Below are 23,426 nucleotides of genomic sequence, written 5' to 3'. Positions count from 1 at the left end.
AATACATTTTACAAATACTATCAGGACCCAGTAATATCAAGTTATCAGACACTTTTGTCTTTACCACTCTGTCAAAAAAATCCCTCTGCAGAAGTCACCAGTAACCTTCATATCCCTAAACCCAAAGTTCAAGCCTCAGTCCAGAGAATTTTAAACAGCTGATTGCTCTTTCCTTAAGGCATTTCCCTTACTTGGCCTCTACAACAGTACTATCTCCTGGTATTCCTTCTCGTCACTAGCCTCTCTTCAGTCTCTGTTGCCAGTTTCTAGTCTTTGTGACAAACATCTTCAAACATTCAAAGGACCCGGAGCTCAGTTTTTGTAAAAATCTTTTCTCAGTGATTTCATTCATTTCTATGACTTCAAATATATACTGATGACTTCAAATTTTTTATCTGTCCTCTTCTCTGAATTCTGAACTCAAATCCAACAGCCAATTCCACATCTCCTCTTAAACGCCCAGCAAGCATTCCAAACCTAACATACTCAAACCACAACTTGCAATGCTACCTCAGATCCAACAATGTACTCTAGCCAATCATTCCTATTTCAGTGACAACTCCATCTTTCCAGCTGTTCAAGCCAAAATCCTTGGAAACATCCTTGATGTCACTTTCTATAATCAAATCATCAGCAAATTCTACCAGCTCTACCTTTAAAGTATGTCTAAAATCTATATACTTCTTCCCTCTCTACTCTACTCACTGCTGTCCCCTACTTTTGCCATTGGCCCTCTCAAGGGTCCATTTTTCACATGGCAATCATAGTGATCTTTTTGAAAACTAAGTTGGGCCACATAACTCCACTCTCAAAATCTTCTAAAAGCCCCCAGCTAATCAGAGAGAAAATCAAAATCCCAACAGTGGCTTGACAAGGCATTAAGATCTGGTCCTATGACTGCAAATCTGACCCTATCTCCCAGTCTTCACTCTTTACTCATTTTACGCTTGAGCCACACAGAATATACTGACATTATTCCCACATGTGCCACTGAGCCTGCATATACTTTACACATACTGCTTCCTACTGCCTGGAATGCTTCCCACTGCCTACATACCCATATAGCTCACTTCCTCATTTCTTCACATCTCTTTGCTCAAAGATCCTCTTACCAATGAGCCCCAACGCACTAATATAAATCACTCCACCTACCCCAACACAATGTTGAAATAAGCATAAAACTGCCTACCAAATTAAAACCTTGTTAATGTCAACATACTGACCAATAAATAATTATAAAACCAAGTAACATCTAAATGAAATGAAAATACAAAAAGTATTGGCTTTCTTTAGCCACTACTCAGAAGTCAGTTCAAAAGCATGTGAAACCAGGACAACTCTGTATTATAGCACTCTGGTAAGGTTTCTAGGAACACTAAAACATGAGCCAGAAAAATAGTTCCTTTTCCAATTAATTAAGTATACCAAGTAAAAATTATAATAATGAGAAAAAAAACCAATATCCTTATATATATATATATTTTTTTTAATTTTCGAGACAAGAGTCTCACTTTGTTGCCCAGGCTAGTGTGCCATGGTGTCAGCCTAGCTCACAGCAACCTCAAGCTCCTGGGCTCAAGCAATTCTTCTGCCTCAGCCTCCTGAGTAGCTGGGACTACAGGCATGCACCACCATGCCCGGATAATTTTTTCTATATATTTTTAGTTGTCCAGCTAATTTCTTTCTATTTTTTTAGTAGAGACGGGATCTCACTCTTACTCAGGCTGGTCTCGAACTCCTGAGCTCAAACGATCTGCCCGCCTCAGCCTCCAAGAGTGCTAGGATTACAGGCGTGAGCCACCACGCCCGATATATCCTTATATTCTTCAAGTCTCAATTAGAAAACATAAGTACAAGTCAGTGTACAGTCCATAGTTAATTTTTAAAAGTAAACTAACAAAGCTCCTTGAGAAGACAAGGCCTGAGCCAGCTACTACATCTTATTTGATACATAAGGAAAAGTTTAGTGATCAGGCTAGTATATCTTACAGTATGTGATAAAAGTTCTATCACCCCTATACATATAGCTTATCATCATAAAGTTGAGTTTTCATCTAAGTGTTTCAAAGGGCAAACTGCTTTCCCACGATAGTTGTTGTAACATTGAAAGGTTACGGACTTGAAGACTTAAGACCAGAGTGCTTTACATATAGAAAGCACTTATTCAAGTGTTATTATTTAAAAAGTAACCTGGCAGCCTGAGCAACATACTGAGGCCTCACTCATTTCTATAAAAAAAATTTAAAAATTAGCCAGCTGTGGCGGCACATGCCTACAGTCCTAGCTACTCTAGAGGCTGAAGTAGGAGAATCACCTGAGCTCAGTTCAAGGTTGCAGTGAGCTATGATGACGCCACTGCACTCTAGCCTGAGGAACAGAGAAAGACTCTGTCTCAAAAATAATTAAATAAGCTGAGCACAGTGGTGAACACCTGTAGTCTCAGCTATTCAGGAGGCCGAGGCAGCAGAATCACTTGAGTTAGTTCAATTTAAAGTTGTCAATTATGATTCAGAAGAGGATGATTACAAAGCTGACTTAATGTAGTTGTAATTAACTCAATCTGTATAAAAAGACTGTATAGGCTGGGCATGGTGGCTCACACCTACAATCCTAGCATTTTAGAAGGCTGAGGTGGGAATACTGGGCAACATCTTGAGACCCTGTCCTGATAAAAAAAAGAAAAAAAACGTTTGGCCAGGCGCAGTGGCTCACGCCTGTAATCCTAGCACTCTGGGAGGCCGAGGCGGGAGGATTGCTTGAGCTCAGGAGTTCGAGACCAGCCTGAGCAAGAGTGAGACCCCGTCTCTACTAAAAATAGAAAGAAATGATTTGGACAGCTAAAAAATATATATATATATAAAAAAAAATTAGCCAGGCATGGTGGTGCATGCCTGTAGTCCCAGCTACTTGGGAGGCTGAGGCAGAAGGATTGCTTAAGCCCAGAAGTTTGAGGTTGCTGTGAGCTAGGCTGATGCCACTGCACTCTAGCCCGGGCAATAGAGCGAGACTCTGTCTCCAAAAAAAAAAAAAAGTTTTTAAATTAGCCAGGCATGGTGGCATGCGCCTGTAGTCCCAGCTACTCAGGAGACTGAGGCAGGAGGAGGATCACTTTAGCCCAGGAGCTCAAGGCTGCAGTGAGTTATGATCACACCATTGCTCTTCAGCCTGAGTAGAACAGAGACCTCATCACTAAAAAATGGAAGAAAAAACTCAATAAAGAACAATGACTAAATAAATCAACAAAGTTGTCACTACTCAGAAAATAAAACTATATGTAAATAAGCAAGACATGCTTTCACAAAAATCATTATACCAGATCTTATAATGTATCTATATTACCTGTCAGGGTAAAAACCCCAGTGCACTAACACCTGCTTGTCTTTTCTCATCACTGGTCTCAACCATTCTTCTGAAAAGGAAAAAGGAAAAACAACTTTAGTCAAACTAATTTATAAATATAATTATTTATATAGATATATTACAAAATATACATATACACACATATACATACAGTCATGTACCACCATGACCAGCTAATTTTTCTGGCTTTTTTTAAATGGGGTCTCACTATATTGCTCAGGCTAGTCTCGAACTCCAGGCCTCAAATGATCCTCCCATCTCAGCCTCCCAAAGTGCTAGGATTACAGGCATGAGCCACCTTATCTGGCCAGACTGCTCATCTTCATGATGGAAAGAAAAAAAGATATCCATCTTAATTACAGCTGACGTTGACAGAAAAAGATTTGGGCACTGATTGTTTGGTAAATTTCCCAACACCAGAAATAACTAACGGTATAAGGGATGTAAACTTACATTCTTCCTACATGTACTAAATTTATACCTAGGATTTAATTTACAGAGGTGTGACTGAGTGACAACAGACAAAGGCCAATGTCATTGACAAAAGAATTTATTATTACTTTTATTTCCCAAGAGCAGGAAAAACACACCACGCAGGGCGACGGAGAAGCATCAGAATAGCCAGGAGGCAGAAGACAGGAATGAGGAAAAAGTTAGGCCAAAGCATTTACTGGGGTTCCCACAAGAAAGGCAACACAGGGCAGAGTAACAGTATAGGATGGGCTACATTGAATAATTCCGAGGGGCACTGGAGCACAGAGGTTGTAATCTAATTCCCTGGTATCTGTCCCTGGGATGACTCAGGAAAGTGGAAATATTGGTTTGGTGTACGAGAGTCAGATAAAAAGATGGTTGAGGTTATATACTCAAAGTGTTTGGTATAATTATGAAAGATGTACTCCTGGGTAAGTTAATATCGTTAGGAATTAGCTAACCCTCAAAAGGGAAATATCTCCACAGGCCTCAAAATGTCAGAGCAACAAGAATACAGATAATAAGAATATACAGTTAATATAATAACAATAATTTATTGTATAATTTAAAATACCTAGAAAAGAAAAATTAAAATGTTTCCAAAATAAAGTGTTTCAGGTGATGGATAATTCCCAAAACCCTCATTTGATCACTACACATGAATCAAAATACCACACATACCCACCCCCTCAAAACAGGTACAATTATATACCAATAAAAAAAAAATAAGGCTAAGCGTGATGGCTCACACCTATAATTCCTGGCACTTTGGGGGATCGAGGCAGGAGGACTGCTTGAGTACAGGGATTCAAGACCAGTCTAAGCAATAGAGCAACACCCTGTCTTCACAAAAAATAAAAAAATAAATAGCCAGGTATAGATGTTCACTCCTATGGTCCCAGCTACTCTGGAAGCTGAGTTACATTTAGGATATTTTACTCTTCTTCTAATTAATCTTTCTCTCTCTTTTTTTTCTTTAAAGAGATGGGATCTTGCTGCATTCCCGAAGCTGGGTGCAGTGGCTATTCCCAGGTACATTCATCACACACCACTACAACCTCGAAGTCCTGGCTTCAGGCGATCCTCCCAACTCGGCCTCCAGAGTAAGTGGGAATGAATACAGACACACGCCACTGCACCAAGCTTTAATAACCTTACTAGTCTTTTCTAAGAACCATTTCTGACATTGCTGAGCATTCTATTGTGTGTGTGCATGCACACGTATACACAAACCACAAGGTCTTGCTCTGTAACCCAGGATGGAGTGGAGTGGCATGACCATAGCTCACTGCAGCCTTGAACTCCTGGGCTCAAGCCATCCTCCTGAGTAGCTGGGACTACAGGTGCATGCCATCACGTGGAGCAAATTTTTCTATTTTTTATAGAGATGGGGTCTGGAACTCCAGTGCTCAAGCAGTCTTTCCGCCTTTGACCTCCCAAAATGCTGGAATTACAAATGTGAGCCACCATGCTCAGCCTCTCTATTTTCTACTTCATTAACATTTGCTCTTTTTTTTTTTTTCGTTAGGTTTTATTTGTTCTTATTTTCTATTTCTTAACATAGTTTTGACCCATGGATTATTTAGCAATGTATTTAAAAAACATAGGGAGTATCTTTTTCTTTTCTTTTTTTTTTTTTTTTGTGGAAACAGGGTCTTTCTCTGTAACTCAGGCTGGAGTGTACTGACATAATCATAGCTCACTGCCACCTCAAACTCCTGAGCTCAAGGGATCCTCTCACCTCAGCCTGCTGAGCTGGGATTTCAGGCGCACCCCACCAGATTAATTTTTTAATTTTTTCTAAAAACAGGCTCTTATGTTGCCCAGGCTGGCCTTGAACTCCTGGGCTCAACCAATCCTCTGATCTCAGCCTCCCAAAGAGCTACAATTACAGGCCTGAGTTGCTGTGCCTGGCTGGGATTGTCTAGTTTTTTTGTTTGTTTGTTTTTGTTTTTTTCAGAGACAGAGTCTTGCTCTGTTACCCCAACTAGAGTGTCCTGGCATCATCCTATCTCACAGCAACCTCAAACTCCTGGGCTCAAGCAATCCTCCTGCCTCAGCCTCCCGAGTATCTGAGACTATAGGCGTGTGCCACCACGCCCAGCTAATTTTTTCTATTTTTTTTAGTCGTCTGGCTAATTTCTTTTTGGTTTTAGTAGAGACAGGGTCTCATTCTTGCTCAGGCTAGTCTCGAACTCCTGACCCGAAGCAATCCTCCCACCTCGGCCTCCCAGAGTGCTAGGATTACAGGCATGAGCCACCACACTCGGCCTTGCCTTTTCTTTTGATACTGACTTCTACCATAACTATGCATTGCTAGTCAGGACAAAATAATCAGTAGCAGGTAATGAGCCACTCAAATTTGATATAATTTGGCTTATCATGTAGATATCCTGCAGGGAGAGGTTGTGTTTATCAGAAGATTTGATTGTTACATCCCTGTAGAAGATCTTTTCTCATTCTAAATTTGTTAATTTATATTATGCTTTTCGATTCAGTCCTTTGAAAGAATGAAAGAATCGTTAGCCCAAGTCAGTTTCCATGTATCTCATAAACTCTGGCAACTAACAAAATTAACTTTCACAACAGCAGAGTTGAAGATCCAAAATCAAACCACATACATTAACTAAGCTAGTAAATTGCTGTCAGGCCCTGTTTAGACAGCCAGTAAATTGTTTTCTCCCTCAAAGATATTCATCCATGTTACAATGACTGTTAATTTTCGTAACACAAGAAACACAGTAAACATTAACAAGGTTAATACATAAGGCATGCCTAGTCTTAACAACTGAATGACTACCAAAGAAATAAAAGTCCATACTAACAAAGTACCTTGTGTTAAGGAATTTAATAAAACAAAAGAATAAAAAAAAAAAGAAGAAAAAAGAAATAAAAGTCTAATGGTTAGCAAGTTAGCACAAAATTAGGTTGCTTAGCCCAATTAAGCAAAAAGAAAAGTGGAGGAGGTATAATTCTCCATTAAAATATATACATATTTTAAATAACCTGTGTAATTTATTTAATACTTGAGTCTCCTTGAAAAAGCTAATGAAAGGCCAGACTCACACCTGTAATCCCAGTACTTTGGAAGGCCAAGTCAAGAGGATGGATAACTTGAGGTCAGGAGTTTGAGGTTATGGTGAGCTATGACTGAGCCACTACATTCTAGCCTGGGCCACAGAGAAAGACACTGTCTCTTAAAAAAACAAACAAAAAACCAAAACAAAACAAAAACCCAAAAAATTGGTAAAAACAAAAACTTGGTAAAATCCCTATGATATGACATATTACTTTATCAGTTCACAACTAAAAACTAACTTACCATCCTCTTGTGAGGAAGAATAAGGATAAATATGGTGGGAAGCTTTTGACTTCTCATCAGTAAATGTCCCCTGGAAAGCAAATAAACAAATTACATTAAAACCAAGCACACAGCACACAAACTATGAGATGCTAGATACAAATTCCATAAGACATATTAAAGGCACTGTTTTACTTACATTATAAAACTACAATAGTCATTTTTTGTAGTATAAAGGAATAGTGATTAATAAGAAAATACCAAAAAAAAAAAAAAATGTCTACACAGTTTAGGCCGGGCGTGGTGGCTCACGCCTGTAATCCTAGCACTCTGGGAGGCCGAGGCGGGTGGATTGCCCGAGGTCAGCAGTTCAAGACCAGCCTGAGCAAGAGCGAGACCCCGTCTCTACTAAAAATAGAAAGAAATTATATGGCCAACTAAAAATCTATATAGAAAAAATTAGCCGGGCATGGTGGCGCATGCCTGTAGTCCCAGCTGCTCAGGAGGCTGAGGCAGTAGGATCGCTTAAGCCCAGGAGTTTGAGGTTGCTGTAAGCTAGGCTAACGCCACGGCACTCACTCTAGCCCGGGCAACAAAGCGAGACTCTGTCTCAAAAAAAAAAAAAAAAATACACAGTTTATACTGCTGCATAGAAAACTTATTTATGTAGCTCTGATGTAGCTCTTAGCTAATTCTCTATGAACCCCTGTCTGGGTATCCATATCTATAATATGAGTACTTCTAAATAATTCTTAAAATAACTCCAAAGTCACCAAATTAGCACTCAATTTTCTTCAGGAACTTTTCCTCTGCAGTCACAACTTGGCTAACTGGAACAACAGACCAAACTTTGAGCCTATCTTGGCTTTGGACATGCCTTCTCATTAAGCTTAACTATTTCTACCTTTTGATTTAAAGTAAAAGATGTACGACTCTTCCTTTCACTGGAAACCTCACAGGCTATTGTAGGGTTATTAACTGGCCTAATTCAATATTCATGTGTTTTTGTTTTGTTTTATTTTGTTTTTTGGAGACAGAGTATCGCTCTGTTGCCCAGGCTAGAATGCCCTGGCATCAGCCTAGCTCACAGCAACCTCAAACTCCTGGGCTCAAGCGATCCTCCTGCCTCAGACTCCCAAATAGCTGGGAATATAGGCACACACCACCAAGCCCAGCTAATTTTTTCTATTTTAGTTGCCTGGCTAATTTATTCTCTCTCTCTCTCTCTCTCTCTTTTTAGCAGAAACGGGGTCTCACTCCTCTCTCCTCAGGCTCGTCTCGAACTCCTGACCTCAAGTGATCCTCCCATCTCAGCCTCCCAGAGTGCTAGGATTACAGGCGTGAGCCACCCCCTCTGGCCTCAATATTTTTGTATCTGAGGAAATACAGAGAGGCTAGAGGAAGTAGAGAGAGACAGGAGAATGGCCAGGCAGTGGAACAGTCAGAAAAGCAGTAAAAACATACACAACATTTATTAAGTTCACCATGATCTATGGGCATGGTCTGTGGCACCTCAAAACAAATACAATAGTAACACCAAAGATCACTGATCACAGATCACCATACAGATATAATAATAATGAAAAGGTCTGAAATATTAAGAGAATTGCCAAAACATGACAAAGAGGCATAAAGTAAGTACGTGCTGTTGGGGCAAATACGCCAACAGATTTGCTCAACATAGGGTTTTCATAAACCTTCAATTTGTTGGGTTTTTTTTTTTAACACAGCATCTACAAATGTCAATGAAGCAAAGTACAATAAAACAGGTATGCCTGTGTATTTACTGATTATTACATTCAGAAAAACATAATGTGCTACCTGGGTAACATTCTAGAATTCAAAAATTTAGAGCTGAAAAAAGATGAGTTACCTGCCTCATAAGGTAAGAACTCTCATTTACTAGAACTGTTCAAGAATATTTTTGTGTTTTGGTTTTCTTTAAAGACAAGGTCTCACTCTGTTGCACGGGCTACAATGCAGTAGAGTCATCATAGCTCACTGCAACCCCAAACTCCTGGGCTCAAGTGATCCCGCTGCCTCAGTCTCCTGAACTGCTGGGACTACAGGTGGGTGCCAAAACACCTGGCTAATTTTTCTGTTTTTTTAGGGATGAGGTCTTGCTCTGTTGCCCAGGCTGGTCTCAAACTGCAGGCCTCAAGCCTCCTTCCTAAGACTGCCAAAGTGCTAAGCTTACAGGCAGGAGCCACCAAGCCCAGCCAAACACATTTTTGAATAGCTTTTGAACAGGTTGCAGAGAGGTATCAACATCCAGTGAGTGTGAGAAAACGGAATAGCACAGTGTCTAGGACCTTGGCCTCTGCAGTCCATCAGACAGGCCTGACTGTGAACCTCAGCTGTATAATTTACTACTTGCATAATATGGGACAAGTTTTTTATGCTTCGGTGACTTCCATGAAATGGAATAATAAAATAATACCTCTATCATAAGAATTTTGTAGGACTGGGTTAATATTAGGTTATTAAGTATGAAATGTCCCATTTCCTTAAGTACTAGGTTTGACAGCTAGTATCTCTGACATTTCACTTTCACATTTACTATTTTTTTGTTTTGTTTTTATCGTGAAGATAAATCTTCATTCTTCCAAATGCATGTTTTGTCTTGTCATTATCTTTCCAAAAAAAATTTTAGAGCCATTTTTGTGAAACCATGGGTAAGTCAAAAATTCATGTTATTGCTGAATATGAGATTCCATCATGGAACCAATGCAGTGCAGAGAGCTCAAAATGTTAACGAAGTGTTTGCAAAGGATGTGGTTAATGAACGTACAGTATGTCAATGGTTTGAGAAGTTTTGCTGTGGTGATTTTAATCTTGAAAATGAGCCATGTGAGTAACCTGAGACCAAGATGGATAATAAAGAGTTGAAAGCTGTAGTGGAAGCGAATCCATCTCAACCTACGTGTGAATTAGCTGCAAGGTTTGCCATTACTATTCCAGTAATACTGGGCCATTTGAAACAAATGGGCAAAGTAAAGAAGCTGGATATATGTGTACCCCATGAATTAAATGAGCATCAAAAGAGAAATCGTCTTGAAGCCTGCCTTTCCTTGCTGTCATGACATAAAGGTACCTACACCGTATGATTACATGGGATGAAAATGGATTCTTTCTGACAATCCCAAGCATTCGGCACAATGGCTACACAATGGCTGGATAAAGATGAAGCTCGAAACACAGTCCAAAACCAAATATTCATCACAAAAAGCTAATGGTGTCTGTTTGGTCGTCCAGCACTGGTATTGTCCACTACAGCTTCATGACACCTGGTCAGTCGATTACGGCAAATGTCTACTGCAACCAACTGGATGACATGATGAGGATGCTTATGATTAAGCAGCTGAGATTGGTCAACAGACACCAGCCAATCCTCTTGCAAGACCATATGTCACAAAAGACAATGCTGCTCAAACTACAGAGCCTGGACTTGGAAACTCTCTGTCATTGACCATATTCACTAGACCTTGCACCAACTGACTACCACTTCTTGCAAGGAAAAAAGTTCAATTCTCAACAAGCTGTGGAAAATGCCTTTTGTGATTTCATTGCAACTTGCTCCTTAGGCTTCTTCAGTGCTGGCATAAACAAGCTACCATTAAGATGGCAAAACTATGTAGATAATTTAGGCACATATTTTGCTTAATTGTACTGCTTCTTGTTTGAGATATAACAAACTACACCTTTGGTTCAAAATCAGACATTTCATATTTAATGAAATATTAACATGCAATAAACTAAGAATAGTGATAGGAACACTGTAAGTGCTCAGCGTGAGCTGTTAATGTATTTAAAATGCTTAAGTAAAGGCCTGATAATCAGTACCCAATTATGGCACTATATTATTACCTCTTAAGGTCTCTTTCCTAAGATTCTATGAAACCACTGAGACCCTTGCATCCCTGTGGAACACAGCCCTAGGAAACAATCACTAAAGGCACAAAATATGACGGCTAAGGACTGCACGTGGTGGCTTACACGGATAATCCCAGAACTTCAGGAGGCCAAGGCAGGATTGCTTGAGGACAGGTATTTTGAGAACAGCATGGGCAATATAGTGAGACTTCTCTACAAAAAATTATTCATATAAAAATTAGCCAGGCATAGTAACACATGCCTATAATCCTAGCTACTTGGGAGGCTGAGGAAGGCCAATTGCTTGAGCCCAGGAGTTTGCTATTATAGCGTCCTTTGATCATGTCATTGCATTCCAGTTTGGGCAACACAGGCATACTGTCTCAGAAAGAAAAAAAAAATTGAAAAAAAAAAAAAAAAAAAAAGATAGCTAAATATTCAGGAAAAACCTGTAGGAAAATAAATGAACTCTTTCCAACACGATTTGATTGCAAATAGAGTAGCTAATTTCGGCTTGAAAGGAGAGAGTTGATTTATTGCATTTCTGCCCTCTTAACTTTGCACATGTAATTAAGGCACATTTGACAGTCACTCCAATAAATAGGTGCTCCAAGGGAGAAAAGAAGGTTAAGTGATATATTCAAAGTTATAAAACTTGTAAAAAAGAAAATGGATTTCAGACAACCTGATCTAACAGCATAATTAAATTACCTTTCACTTTGGCAGGGATGTCATATATAAAAGACTACTAAATCTACAATTGTAGAGAGCATTAGAAACAGTCACTTTCAGAACAAGCAAAATAATTTACTAAATGCTAAAACATAATTCAACTGGTAATCTCTTTTGGTGGCAGAAAAAAAAAGATATTTCGTGAGACTTTTCAGCTTAATCCTAAGGATTGCTAAAACTATCACATAAATGAGGTTTCAGAATTACCTCCTACTTGGGTCTCCTTAGCTAGGTATGTCATGGGTTTGAGTAAAGTTTAGCCACATGTAATCATAAACCTACATATACTAAATACCCAAAGTCTTAGCCTCAGGTGAAATAAGAGGAAGGAGATTAAGATGGCAGAAGAGATTGAAAGCAGTGGCTCACACCTGTAACACCAGCACTTTAGGAGGCAGAGGTGGGAGGATCTCTTGAGGCCAGGAGTTGAAGACCAGCCTGGGCAATAAAGCAAGACCTCATCTCTACAAAAAACAGAAAAATCAGCTGGGTGTGGTGGCACATGCCTATAGTCCTAGCTACTCAGGAGCCTAAGGCTGGAGGATCATTAGAGCCCAAAAGTTCAAAGCTGCTGTGAGCTATTATTGTGCCACTGCACTCCACCCTGAGTGACAGACCAAGACCATGTCTCAAAAATAATTAAATAGGGCCGGGTGTGGTGGCTCACGACTATAATCCTAGCACTCTGGGAGGCCGAGGCGGGTGGATCGCTCGAGGTCAGGAGTTCGAGACCAGCCTGACCAAGAGCGAGATCCCGTCTCTACTAAAAATAGAAAGAAATTATATGGCCAACTAAAATATATATATAGAAAAAATTAGCCGGGCATGGTGGCGCATGCCTGTAGTCCCAGCTACTCGGGAGGCAGAGGCAGTAGGATCGCTTGAACCCAAGAGTTTGAGGTTGCTGTGAGCTAGGCTGATGCCACGGCACTTACTCTAGCCCAGGCAACAGAGTGAGAGACTCTGTCTCAAAAAAAAAAAAAAAAATTAAATACATTTTAAAAAGTCAGCACTAGTACATATGAATAACACAGGTAAGGTTATGAGGAAGGCATATTTTTTCAATTATTTTTTTAAAACTATATATAAATAGAATGTAACTGGAGAGGGAACAGCATAAGTTGAAAGTAATATTTGATCTCTTCCTACGAAAAATTGTGTCACCAACTCTCTCACTTTGGTATCTCTGTGATGTAGAGTTCTGTGATGCAGAATACCCTGGTCTCCTCAACTCTATATAAGTGTACATCACAATAAAACTATGACAACTTCATACCAATGAATTTAGTAAATTTTACTCTAGGCTAAAAATTGGAGGTAAGACAGAAAAAAACCTGCTACTTTAAGAGAGAAAATTTTCTTTTAATGCAGATACATATTGAAATCCAAAGATATTATGGTTAATATTTATTACAGGCTTACTACTACACATTTCTGAAGTGGTCGTCTCTACATTTCTGAAGTGGTCATCTCTATTACCTGATGTCGTTTGATGATATCTTTCAATTTGCTAGCCAATTTCAGATCAATGTCTGGAATGAGGTAGATGTTCGGTCTGGACAGACAGTTGTTCTGAAGAAGAAAAAACAGACTTTGAAATTCTCTTGATTTTGAAATAATGTCACATTATTTACGTCTTACCCTAATGGCAAAAGTTGGCACACAAAGCCATACTTCTTAAAAGAGGAAGAAGCACTCTCATGAAGAATGTAAATCTTATCTCAAGATAAACTTTAGGGGTTCGGCAAGCCACTAAAACCATCCTCAGATCCCTTTTCTGCAACTGGTTACACCTGGACAAAAAATGTTGAAAAGCATGACTTAAATTCAGCAGCTTTTTCATTAAGGTACAATACCATATTGCCAAATTAATCCTCCTAGCCAATTTTACCTGAATTTATCTTAACACTCTGATGTAGCGTTTTTGGCTACATCTTTTGTTTGGGAATCATAGCTCTTTTTTAACCTCTAATTTTATAAAGAGCAATGGGGCCAGGCACAGTGGCTCGTACCTGTAATCTTAGTACTTTGGGAGGGTGAGGTGGGAGGATGACTTGAGGCCAGGAGGTGAAGACCAGCCTAGGCAACAAGGGTGACGAGAGTGAGACTCCGTCTCAAAAACAATAAATAAATTAAATTAAATATAATTATCGAGGTGTAGTGGCACGTGTCTACAGTCCCAGGCTACTCGAGAGGCTGAGGCAGGAGGATCTCTAGCCCAGGAGTATGAGGTTGCAGTGAGCTATGATGGTTTCACTGCACTCTAGCCCAGGCAACAAAGCAAGACCCTATCTCAAAAAACAAAGAAACAAGCAAGCAAACAAAAAAAACCACGCCAGCAATGACAAAACATGTATATTAATTCCCCAAACTACGACCAAAACTCAACCAACAAACAAAACATATTCAATTATTTCCCTAGCTAAGAGTCTGTGGGACAAACTACATTCATGCATTAAGCTAATGATAATACCTAGGTGAATTTTTATAGGCTCTAACAAGGTTAATTCAGTGATCACTATAAATTACCAATCGATAAAATTACTAGGAAACATTAAGAAGGAAATTAAACATTCTCTCTTCCACATTATAATCTAGTTAGGGAAATAAGATCTATATCTATAGCACAACCATGGAACAAACTCAAAAAAAATGACTATATAATCTAGTGGCCAATAGGATGGAAGAGTGTTTATATAAAGTGAGGGTGATTCAAATAATGGATTAGGTGAAATTAATAAAGAAAATTATCAGAAACTATTTTACCAGTAATTTAAAATCAGTAGTCTTAAAATCACAAGATTAGTCATAGCTCTAATCCCCAAACGCTTATAAAAATAATACAGATTTCAGAACATTTTTCTTCCTTTCTCCTTTTGACAATCCAATAAAGCCAATCTTAGAACTGAAAATATACTAGAGAAAAAGGTTTTAATAACCTAAGTTTCCAAGTTACCTGTACCAATGTTTTTTCAATGTTCATAAACATTTCAACATTACGATCCATTCGGGATGGATTCTGTAGGTCAAATCTCCGCCTAAATGAAAAAAAAAAATCACTAGTTAACTTGTCTCCCACCTTAAATACAAGTGAAAGCTTACTTTCAGAGTTGAATGCAAATGAGTTAGAATGATCTGGAAATGAAAACAGCTCCCTACAAACTGTGTGAGGGTATTCTCTCAGTAATATAAGAATGCATGGTGTCAACACCTATATAAAAGAGATAACATTAAGATCCACTAAAATCAAAATGAAGTACTAATTCCATGAAGTACCCAATTTTCCTTAAATCTAAGATACTTTCGGCCGGGCACGGTGGCTCACACCTGTAATCCTAGCCTTCTGGGAGGCGGAGGCGGGTGGATTGCTCGAGCCCAGGAGTTTGAGGTTGCTGTGAGCTAGGCTGACGCCACGGCACTCACTCTAGCCCAGGCAACAAAGTGAGACTCTGTCTCAAAAAAAAAAAAAAAAAAAAAAAAAAAGATACTTTCTTCTATAAAAGTAGTTCACAGACCCACAGGCAGGGAACTACCATACTACAAGTATAAGGAAACTTTGTCTATATGTGTTTAAAAATCAGGCCATTACGGTGTAATCCTAGCACTCTGGGAGGTCGAGGCGGGTGGATCGCTCGAGGACAAGAGTTCGAGACCCGCCTGAGCAAGAGCGAAACCCCGTCTCTACTAAAAATAGAAAGAAATTATCTGGCCAACTAAAATATATATAGAAAAAAGAAATTAGCCGGGCATGGTGGCGCATGCCTGTAGTCCCAGCTACTCGGGAGGCTGAGGCTGCTGTGAGCTAGGTTGACACCACAGCACTCACTCTAGCCCGGGCAACAGAGCGAGACTCTGTCTCATTCATTCATTCATTCATAAATAAATAAATAAATAAAATGTGTGTGTATATACATATATATATATATATAAAAAATTAGCCAGGCATGGTGGCACATGCCTGTAGTCCCAGCAACTCGGGAGGCTGAGGCAGGAGGGTTGCTTGAGCCCAGGAGTTTGAGGTTGCTGTGAGCTAGGCTGGAGCCACGGCATTCTAGCCCGGGCAACAGAGTGAGACTCTGTCTCAAAAAAAAAAAGAAAAAAGAAAAATCTAAAACAATCTAATACCAACAATTTGCAAGGAAAAGAGGGTGAAGACAGAGTAAGAAGGAAAACCAAATTTTTCCTTAAAGAGACTTAAAAGTCCTATCAACCAAATGCAACATATAGACCCTGTTTGGATACTGATTCAACAAAACTGGAAAACATTCATGATATAATTAGGGAAATTTGAACACTAAATGGAGTTTTAATAATTTTTTTTTGAGACAGGGTCTCACTATATTGTCCAGGCTGGTCTGAAACTCCTGGGCTCAAGTGATCCTCTCACGTCAGCCTCCCGAGCAGCTAACAGGCACAAGCCATCGTAACCAGCAGTATTTAATAAATTGAACAACTAGCTGGGTGAGGCTTAGACCTCTAAATCCCAGCTACTTGGGAGGCTGAGATGGGAGGATTTAGCCCAAGAGTTTGAAGCTGCTGTGAGCTCTGATCATGCCACTGCCCTCTGGCCTGGGTGACAAAGCAAGTCCCTATCTCTTAAAAGAAAGAAAGAAAAGAAAAATCACTTACTTTTCTTAGTTGTGATAATGGTTGCATTATTATACTTTTCAAAATCCTATTTCAGAAATAAATACATAGTGAAATATTCACAGTTAACCCTTGAACAACACGGATTTGAACTGAGCAGGTCCACTTATACACTGATTTCCTTCCACCTCTGCTACCCCTGAGACATCAAGACCAAGCCCTCCTTATTGTGCTCCTCCCCAGCATGCTGAACATGAAGACAATGAACACCTCTTTATGATAATCCACTTCCACTTAATGAACAGTAAATATATTTTTCTCTTATTTTCTTAGTAACATTTTTTTCTCTACCTTGCTTTATTATACAAGAATATAGTATATAATACAAAATACGTGGTAACTGTTCATTTTATTAGTAAAAGCTTCTGGTCAATGGTAAGCAAGCTATTAGTAAAGTTTCGGGGAGTTGAAAGTTATATGCAAATTTCTGGACACACAGAAGGTAGGCACCCTTTACCTTCATGTTGTGCAAGGGTCAAGTCTACTGATAAAGTTATATAAAGTAGAAGATGCATGATGGTAAATGGTGATTTATTATATTATTCTCTCCACATTCATTCATTCATTCATTTACTGAAAGGGTCTTGCCCAGCCCTCTTTCCTTTTAAATAGTTTATATTTTTGGCCAGGCACAGTGGGCTCATGCCTATAATCCTAGCACTTTGGGAGGCCAAGGCAAGAAGACTGTTTGAAGCCAGGAGTTTGAGACTAGTCTGGGCAACATAGCAAGATCTAGTCTCCAAAAAACATTTTTTTTTAATTAGGCAGGTGTGGTGGTATGTGCCTGTAGTCCCAGCTACTCAGGAGGCTGAGGCAGGAGGATCGCTTGAACCCAGGAGTTTGAGGTTGCAGTGAGCTATGATGATGCCAATGCACTTCTAGCCCGGGAGACAGAGCAAGACTCTGTCTCAAAAAAAAAAAAAAATTTTCACTGGGCCGGCAGCAATGGGACACAAAGCAAGTTCTGCAGTATGTGACCTAGGAAAAGTCCTTTCACTTTGAGACTCTGTCCTCACGTGTACAGATCAGAACTTGGGAAATAAGCTGAACAAGAAACAAAGACAGAAAAGAATTCCAGCTGGGAATCCAGAGCTAACAGTAGGGTGCAAACCATATTTGAGAGTACTCAGGCATACTGTTGGTCCTACATCAGGGAGTAACCTGGTGAGAGGTACACCACCAGAGCTGGAAACAAAATTAGAAAATAATTCTCATTCAGGCTCATTTAATTGATTAACCAGTATCTATTAAACACCTAGCCATATATAAAAACTTTTAGCAAATACACATGTCTATATCTCTATTTACTATATATATAAATAATCTAATTATAAACTTGACCTGAATATTTATTTGCATTTCCCGGCCATAAAGTTATGCTTTAAATTAAAATACACCAACTACATATATATTCTCCTGGAAAGATGCTAAAATTATAAACTGTATACAAGTAACACAACTATAACTACCAAACAACTTTAAGCAAATGTACTCAAGTCCCCCCACTCAACCCTGTGAAGTGGCTCCCTGAGCACCCTTGGGGAGCTCAGAATCATCATCATTACATATTCACTAGTCCCAGAAGCTAACCTCACAACAGAATAGAAACCCCAAACTTCAAGAAAGAAATAGCATCAAGAGAGACAGGGTTAGAAAAGGAAGAATGAATGGATCAAAACTGTAGAAACAACAGGAATTCTTTTTTTTTTTTTTTTTCCAGACAGAGTCTCGCTCTGTCGCCAGGGCTAGAGTGCCCTGGCATCAGTCTAGCTCACAGCAACCTCAAATTCCTGGGCTCAAGTGAACCTCCTACCTCAGCCTCCCAAGTACCTGGGACTATAGAAGCACATCATCACACCTGGCTAATATTTTTTTTTATTTTTAGTAGAGACCAGGTCTCACTCTTGCTCAGGCTGGTCTCAAACTCCTGATCTTAAGCGATCCTCCCGTCTCAGTCTCCCAGAGTGCTAGGATTACAGGCATGAGCCACCATGCCCAGCCAGGAATTCTCAACCTATTTCCACCACTGAACCAGGCAAAGATCTGTACTTCTCTAAGCCAGATTCCTTTTATCCACGTACTGAGGATGGCAAACTAGATAACTCGTTTGAAGGCCTAGCTCACTAGGACACTAAAACTATTATGTATCAGACTCATATATAATGAACATTACAAGTTCATCATATACATTTCTGCATTTAATGGTAAGCCTACTTTCTAATTTGCTAATATGTATCTATCTGTTATCTATATAGAATCATACATAAATAATCTGCCTAATAAATACAGTATTTTGACATTTTTCATGGATGTCAGAACAAAGTAAATTACTGTTGATAAAACATAACCTACTTTATGCTTAAATCATAATGGCCTTACAAAATTCTCTAATACCATACAAAAGAACAAGATTTAAAATTAAATAAACATCATGTGAAATCGTGCAAATGAATACAAAAACTTACCATCCCTGTTCATTTTTATACTTGTAAGCAGCCCCAAGAATGTGACACAAGGTGCCTCCCGCTTTGAAATCCATGAAACATTTTGCCTGAAATGATACAAATTACACATAAGAAAAATAAAGGTTCTCACAAAGTTACTCATGTCTGAATTCTAAGTTTTACAAACTCAAAGACATAAACTACTAATTTAATAGCCTCCTTAAATATTTTCTCAAATAAACTGAGGTATAAAGAAATTGTACAAGTGGATTTTAAATTTTTTTTTTAAAGGAGACAAAGGTCTCACCCAGGCTGGAGTGCAGTGGCCCAATCATACCTCACTGCTGCCTCGAACCCATAGGCTCAAATGATCCTCTCACCTCAGCCTCCTGAGTAAATGGGACTACAAGTGTGACCCACCACACCCAGCTAAGTATTTTCTCATTTTTTTGGAAGACCAGGTCTTGCTATGTTGCCCAGGCTTTTCTCTAACTCCTGGACTCAAGCTATCCTCTCACCTCAACCCTCCTGAGTAGCTTAAAGATTTCCCTTTAAATCCCACTAACTATTACTCTTTAATAAATAGTCTGAGAACAGCAAGATTTTACAAAAGATAAATCAAAATGACTCAAAAGTATACACTAACGGATAAAAGAATGATCTACTACAAATTCCACTGATAAATTTAAAATCTGATTTTCAAAACTTATAAAATTCCAGATACACAAAATTCCCAACCATAATTTTCCTGTAGAATAAGAAATATTAGTGCAGCCGGGCGTGGTGGCTCACGCCTATAATCCTAGCACTCTGGGAGGCCGAGGCGGGAGGATCGCTCGCGGTCAAGAGTTCGAAACCAGCCTGAGCAAAAGTGAGACCCTGTCTCTACTAAAAACAGAAAGAAATGATTTGGACAGCTAAAAATATATATAGAAAAAAAAATTAGCTGGGCATGGTGGCACATGCCTGTAGTCCCAGCTACTCGGGAGGCTGAGGCAGAAGGATTGCTTGAGCCCTGGAGTTTGAGGTTGCTGTGAGCTAGGCTGACGCCACGGCACTCTGGCCTGGGCAAGAAAGTAAGACTCTGTCTCAAAGAAAAAAAAAAAAAGAAAGGAAAGAAAGGAAAGGAAGGAAGGAAGGAGGGAGGGAAGGAAGGAGGGAGGGAAGGAAGGAGGGAGGGAGGGAGGGAAGGAAGGAGGGAGGGAGGGAGGGAGGGAAGGAAGGAAAGAAAGAAAGGAAAGAAAGAAATATTACTATACCAGATTTTTCCCCATTTAGATTCTTAACTTTAAGCTATAAAAAAATTATAGCTGATCATATTGTTATTGTAATATTTTAATGATCACTAAAACATGGTGTAACTATATTTAACTTATAGCTAAATCTGTAAAATTTATTTATTAATTAATTTATTTTTTTTTTGAGACAGAGTCTCACTCTGTTGCCCAGGCTAGAGTGCTGTGGCGTCAGCCTAGCTCACAGCAACCTCAAACTCCTGGGCTCAAGCAATCCTGCCTCAGCCTCCCAAGTAGTTGGGACTACAGGCATGAGCCACCACACCTGGCTAATTTTTTATATATATAGTTTTAGTTGTCCATATAATTTCTTTCTATTTTTAGTAGAGACGGGGTCTTGCTCTTGCTCAGGCTGGTCTCGAACTCCTGAGCTCAAACGATCCACCTGCCTCGGCCTCCCAGAGTGCTAGGATTACAGGTGTGAGCCACCGTGCCCGGCCAGCATACCACAATTTAAAAAAGATTTGTGCTTTATGGATTATAAAAATATAGATCAAATTAAATCAAATGCTGAGTGACTTCCATGATATGGAAATAAAACTTAATATAACCTGATCATCAAATAGGCTAAATAAGATGAAATGTAGTCAGTCACTGTGGCTCACGCCTGTACTCCCAGTGCTCTGGGAGGCCAACATGGGAGAATAGCCTGAGGCCAGGAGTTCAAGATCACCCTGGGCAACATAACAGGATTTCATCTCTACAAAAAATTTTTTTAGAAGTCAGCTGTGCACATAGTCCTAGTTATTTGGGAGCCCAGGAGTTCAAGGCTCCAGTGAACTATGATAACATCAGTGCACTTCAGCCTGGGTGACAGAGCAAGACCCTGTGTTAAAAAAAAAAAAAAAAAAAGCTTAAGAGCTTGCTCGGAAATGGATTTGGGATTATAGTTCCCATAACAAGTACCCGTATGAGAATTATCCATATAAAAAAATAGACCAGAGCTAGGAAATGGAAAGCTAGAGACAGAGACGAGAGACTTCTCAGGAACAACCACTGTGCTGTGGCTATGCCCCATTCAAAACCTATCCCAGTCACCCCGCTATGATAAAGAGGCCCTGTCCTAACTCACAGTTTGTGTGGTTCAAATATAAGAGCCCATGTTACCTAAATGACAGTAGAATGTTAGAGTAAATTCTTCTTGATTAGTAATGTTAAACCTAAACAATAAAGCGGTAATAGAGTAGCAAAAATTGAGCTTTCCAAAGCCAGCAAGCTGCTGTCTTACTTAAGTATCTCAACAGCTGCATGCTTCAATTAGAGACTCTGCAGGCCAGGGTCAGCTCTAACAAGCTGCTTCAACTCCCAGCTGTGTGACCCAATTGCTTTTAATAAACTGGTCTATCCTTGGCTAACTAAATTGGAAATTTAATCTAATCTTATGCTGGGTGTATATATAAATGGCCTCACCCTACCTATTTATAGCCTACCTAAAATTCTGCTAGGCTGAAACATAGAAAAGATAAATCTACTACAGCAGTGCTTTAAATGTGTGCCATGGTGTTCTTATTTCTTTATTCTTTTGACTTATTCATTAAAGACAAGGCAGTGCTAACAGTTGGTGAAAAGGAAAAGGATGATGTGTGCATTTATGGGTATATGCATTTTCACTGCCAGATTTAAGTCTACTGACCAATAAATGACTATGCCAGAAAATGGATTTGAAGAACTAAATACAAAATCAGAGAATGAATACGTCCAAAAAACCAAGACGTTCACAGGAAATCTCAAAGTCATCTTCACACCATGAATATGGCTGAGGGAAAAAACACATCACACCTAGATTCCAGAACCCTTCTGCTGTCACCCAAGCTACAGTACACTTGCATGATCACAGTTCACAGTAGCCTCCAACTCCAAGTCTCAAGCAAGTCTCTTGCCTCAGCCTCCCTCAGTAACTGGGACTGTAAGGGCATCCCACCAAGCCTGGCTAATTTTTCTTATTTTTTTGTAGACAAGAGGTCCCACTATGTTGCCCAGGCTGGTCTCGAACTCCTGGCCTGAAGCGATCTTCCTACCTCAACTACCAAAGTGCTGAGATTACAGGCATGAGCCACTGTGCCCCACCCTCCAAAGCCTTTTACCTCACAAAGATGAAGATCAAATATTCCATAAATTTATTTATATATTTTACCTGCTTTGGAGTTAGTCTTATAAGTAGCACCTCTACTCCTAGGTAATCACTGTTGTAACAGTCATATTTTGGGAGAGAACAAAAAGTATTAGCATTGCTACCAATTACTGGAAACTTTCCATAAGGGCCTTTTCATACATTATCTCATTTACTCCTCACAACAATCCTATGAAGCTGACTCTTTTTAATCCCAATTTTACATATGAGAAAAGTGTTCCTGACTCCGGCAACATGGCAGACTAAATGACCATAAAACCCTACCACTACAAACACAGAAATGTCAGATAAATGTAATAAAAATATTTTAGGCCGGGCACGGTGGCTCACGCCTGTAATCCTAGCACTCTGGGAGGCCGAGGCAGGCAGATCGTTGGAGCTCAGGAGTTCGAGATCAGCCTGAGCAAGAGCGAGACCCCGTCTCTACTAAAAATAGAAAGAAATTATCTGGACAGCTAAAAATATATATAGAAAAAATTAGTCGGGCATGGTGGCGCATGCCTGTAGTCCCAGCTACTTGGGGGGCTGAGGCAGGAGGATCGCTTGAGCCCAGGAGTTTGAGGTTGCTGTGAGCTAGGCTGATGCCACGGCACTCACTCTAGCCTGGGCAACAGAGTGAGACTCTGTCTCAAAAAATAAATAAATAAATAAATAAATAAAAAATAAAAATATTTTAAATGAGCAGATGACTTCCTAGAAGAAAAGCAAATCCTCAGGAGCAAAAATCAAAGGGGTGGGGGTTAGAAACAACTACAAGTCAAAGCAGTAATCTGAGATAAAAACTGCAGCCCTAGCTCTAGGGTCATGGGCAGGACAAGGAGGGGACTAGATAGACAATTAATGTCAACCTTGATAACATAAAGGTGAGAATCTTACTGTCTATTCAACAACAGTTAGTAAGAACTTGAACCAAAGCAAGGAAGGGCACTAGAACTAAAACAATCACCCACCAAACACACATAAAGCCAGGAGTCTCAACAGGTAACACCATTACGGAAAAGATGAGCTAGAAAAAAATATCTGCCCTTCAATAACTAAGAAAGAAGAAAAGTTTCCATCTCAAGATAATCTGGGTTTGGAACTTAACACTAACCACTTAGTCTAGGAACCCCTTGCCAAATTAACAAAAGATGTGGTCCTAAATTTGACAGGTCCACTTAGGTGCCTTA

General features: G+C 39.5%; 1 protein-coding gene across 1 annotated transcript in view; it reads right to left on the bottom strand.

Annotated features, from left to right (window-relative positions):
• Positions 1-23,426, bottom strand: part of SMARCC1 (SWI/SNF related, matrix associated, actin dependent regulator of chromatin subfamily c member 1) — a 144,848-nt gene that overhangs the window by 104,176 nt on the left and 17,246 nt on the right. The window contains exons 3-7 of the mRNA XM_045530371.1: positions 18,853-18,938; positions 14,697-14,778; positions 13,220-13,312; positions 7,157-7,226; positions 3,340-3,409 (exon numbers count right to left, since the gene is read on the bottom strand). Coding sequence (XP_045386327.1) covers positions 3,340-3,409; positions 7,157-7,226; positions 13,220-13,312; positions 14,697-14,778; positions 18,853-18,938 — 401 coding nt within the window. The remainder of the gene's footprint in view (positions 1-3,339; positions 3,410-7,156; positions 7,227-13,219; positions 13,313-14,696; positions 14,779-18,852; positions 18,939-23,426) is intronic.

The sequence above is a fragment of the Lemur catta genome, chromosome 18 (assembly GCF_020740605.2).
Source record: "Lemur catta isolate mLemCat1 chromosome 18, mLemCat1.pri, whole genome shotgun sequence".
Classification (NCBI taxonomy): Eukaryota; Metazoa; Chordata; class Mammalia; order Primates; family Lemuridae; genus Lemur; species Lemur catta.
Note: the sequence above shows the minus strand (reverse complement) of the source record. Positions and strands in the feature narration are given on the sequence as shown.